Below are 3,427 nucleotides of genomic sequence, written 5' to 3'. Positions count from 1 at the left end.
CCACACACACACTCATCCTTTGATGTGGGTTTTGAAGGCATGTTCTGTGTCGTTCCACCATGGGGTATAATCTTTCCCTCTTGCATTTGGGACACATCTGTGGTCATCAAGAGGAAAAACTGAAATATCGGAATAGGAAGCTGCACTTCCAGACAAGATCTGCCAGCTTCCACTTTGAACCACTCTCCTTCCCTACAAATATTTCCTTTCATGGCTCAGAGGAAGCTCCAAGGCCAAGGCTAGCAGGGGAGAGCACTTCTACAGCAGTGGTCCTCGACTTCCATGTGCAACAGAACTCAGATCTCTCCACCTTACTCCCAGGGATGCAGAATTAGTGGGTTTGAGGCGGAGCCCAGGAATCGCCCATTAAATGTGGTAATCTCAGGAGGCCGTGGCAGGAGGCCTTTGGACCACACTTGGCGAGCCCCAGCTCCCTCCTCCCTGGTGAGCATCGGTGTTCACACAAACCTCTTGCTCTGGACTCCTGCTTGCTCTTCCCATGGGGTTAAAATGGGCCACCTGATTAATGGTAACCATTTCCATCCATCCACCCTGAGGGAGGGGATCATTATTGTTCTGTTTTTTTTCTCTTTTCTTTTCCTCCTGGGTGGGGGTGGAGGTGGGAGATATCAAATACTTCACTTTATATTTTCTTACAAGCCCAGGAGCACAGGCCCCCTTTGGAGATGGTGCGCGCTGTAATGAGACATTCACTTCCAAAGGCTTCCGTCTTCCCACTCCCCCCACGCCTGGAGGGAGATTCTGCTAGGGATTTTGGATCAGTCTGGGAAATTTGAAGTAGTTATGCCCCTGTGGGATACCCCCATCCCTCAAAACCTAAGTTAAGGAACATTAAGGAAGTTGAGATCAAAAGATAAAATGTCTCAAGAATCCATTTCTAGGACAATTCAGTCCTGCTTCACTTAAACAACTCCTTTTTGTGGGTGTATCTTGGTAGTGAAAGCTCACTGACAAATTTTATTTGAATTCCTCACATTCTTGACCCCCAATATGTTTCTGGCTCCTATTAAAATAACCCCTTAGTATTTTCTTGATGACAATCTGTGCAAAGAAGTGGCCCCTAATTTGCTCGCTGACTTGTTCCATGCTGCAGTCCCAGTGTCCATCGCCCTGTGCGGCTTAGGGATCATTACGTATTTCCTTAATGAAGAACGGAACCATCTCGCTGTCAAGCTGATGAAATGTTCCAATAGCTTTCTGTCTCGGGCTACGGAATCACAAATGCCTCTTCCACACACTGGGCCGGACCACCTTCCTACCTAGTTCTGCTCAGTGGGATACAGCTGAGGACGCATGTGTGGGTTTTAGGAGAGCCCCGAGAGGAGAGTTAGGATGTGGCTTGGAGTCCACGGAAGGTCAGAGCCAACACCCCCTACCATGGTGCTGACACCCTGTCCTCTTTCTCCAGGGCTCTCAGCGCCTGGCCCAGAGTACTCTGGCGGTAGAATCCCTGGTGTCCAGAGCAGGAGGAGGTGCCACCTGGAAAAACTGGGGGAGGGAGCCAGAGGAGGTGAAGAAGCCAGTAAGAGGAGGCATGACCATCCGGTGAGGCTGATTTCTAGGGCGATGGCCAGACTCTTTTCTCCATTTCTGAGACTTCAGCTTTGAGGTCACACGTGGACACTAGGTAGGAGGTCACCATCTGGGAGGAAGTCTTGGGAAGCAACCACAGATGTGGGGTGGGGCTGCGAGATAGAGAAAGGGTGAAACTAGGGCTCCTAACACAGCTGAGGAAAAAAAGGAGAAAACAAAAGCACAAATGCCCTGGTTTTTTGTTTTGTGTTGTTTTCATTTATGCTAGGGCAAAACCACCATGGAGATGTCAGGGAGGAGCATGCACAGGCCTCTTGGGAGTGTAGATGTGTTTGGGGACGTTCCTATTGGCTTCCAGGTCCATCCCACACGCTGTCCAGTCGGACCCCATTGTAGGGCTGGCCATGGCTTTCTCTCTCCTGCTGCGTGGTCTCCTCCAGGTTGAGGGTTTGCAGGACCTTCCGCCTAGCAGGTGGTGGCCAGGGACTGGTGGATGGGTGGCTGGAAGCAGCGCACGTGCTCCACGGTGGAACTGTCTGTCTCCACGGACTTCATGTACTTGTTCAGGATGGCAAAAACCTCATTGTTCAAGATCTGGTACTTCCTGATCCTGTCTGCCATTTTTTTCAGCGGCTGCAAAGGACAGGGCCATTCAGGTTAGGGGTGCGAGGAGGAGATAGAGAAATAAAGGATGAGCAAGAAAAAAATTCAGCGAACTTGGGGTCTAGGGTCCTGATGCCTCAATGATGCCATCACTCTCTTGCTTAAAGGTTTCTATGGGTTCCCAGAGCTTGTAATCAAATGTTAACTTGGCCATAAAACACCTTGTGAGTTTCAAAGCTTACTACAAAGTAGAGTGGCACTGGCATGAAGGCAGACATAGAGATCAATGGAATGGATAGCCCAGAAATAAATTCTTCCATATAAGATCAAATGATTTCTGACAAGGGTGCCAAGATCATTCAATGGAGAACGGGTAGTCTTTTCAACAAATGGTGCTTGGAAAACTGAATATCCACATGCAAATGAATGAAATTGGATCCTTGCCTTATACCATATACAAATAATTAGCTCAAAATGGATCGAAGGTCTACATAAGAACTAAAACTTAAAAACTCTTAGAAGATAAGGTAGAGAAAAAAATTTGTGACATTGAATTTGGCAATGATTTCTTGGATGTGACACCAAAAGCACAGGTAATAAAAGAAAAAAATAAACTGGACTACATTAAAAAGCTTGTCTGAGTCAAACGACATTACCAGCTGTGTGAGAGGGCAATCCATGGAATGGGAGAAAATACTTGTAAATCACATACCTGATAAAGGATTACTATCCAGAATATATAAAGAACTCTTACAATTCAATAACAACAACAAAACAAGTAAAAAGTGAACAAAAGACTAGAATGGACTAGTCTATTCTTCTAGAATAGACTAGAAGAAGATAACAAATAGCCAATAAGAACATAAAAAAAGATGCTCACATCACTAATCATTAAGGAAATGAGAGTCAAATCACAATGGGATGCCTCTTCACACTCATTAGGATGGCTATCACCAAAAAGTCCAGAAAATAACAAATGCTGGGGAGGATGCGAAGAAATTGGAACCCTTGTGCCTTACTGGGAATGTAAAAGGGTGCAGGTCTATGGAGAACAGCATGGTGGTTCTTCAAAAATTCAAATAGAAGTCCCATGTGACCCAGCAATTTCACCTTTGGTATATACCCCAAATAAATGAGAGCAGGAACCTGAACAGTTATCTGTACACTCATAATCACAATAGCATTTTCTACAACAGCCAAAAGGTGGAAGCAATTCAAATGTTTACCAACAGATGAACTGATAAATTAACTGTGGTGTATTCAGCCTCAA

At 45.8% G+C, this 3,427-nt stretch overlaps 1 protein-coding gene across 2 annotated transcripts in view; it reads right to left on the bottom strand.

The window, feature by feature from the left end:
* Positions 1-70: 70 nt before the first annotated feature.
* Positions 71-3,427, bottom strand: part of CYFIP2 (cytoplasmic FMR1 interacting protein 2) — an 88,236-nt gene continuing 84,879 nt past the window's right edge. The window contains exon 31 of one of the 2 annotated variants that reach the window (XM_006766297.2): positions 71-2,187. In XM_006766297.2, the coding sequence (XP_006766360.1) occupies positions 2,020-2,187 (168 nt within the window). In that variant the 3' untranslated portion in view covers positions 71-2,019. The remainder of the gene's footprint in view (positions 2,188-3,427) is intronic. The other variant, XM_006766298.1, reaches the window with a different exon arrangement.

Source organism: Myotis davidii, unplaced genomic scaffold (assembly GCF_000327345.1).
Source record: "Myotis davidii unplaced genomic scaffold, ASM32734v1 scaffold18, whole genome shotgun sequence".
Classification (NCBI taxonomy): Eukaryota; Metazoa; Chordata; class Mammalia; order Chiroptera; family Vespertilionidae; genus Myotis; species Myotis davidii.
The sequence above is the reverse complement of the archived record's forward strand: the minus strand, read 5'-3'. Positions and strand labels throughout refer to the sequence as shown.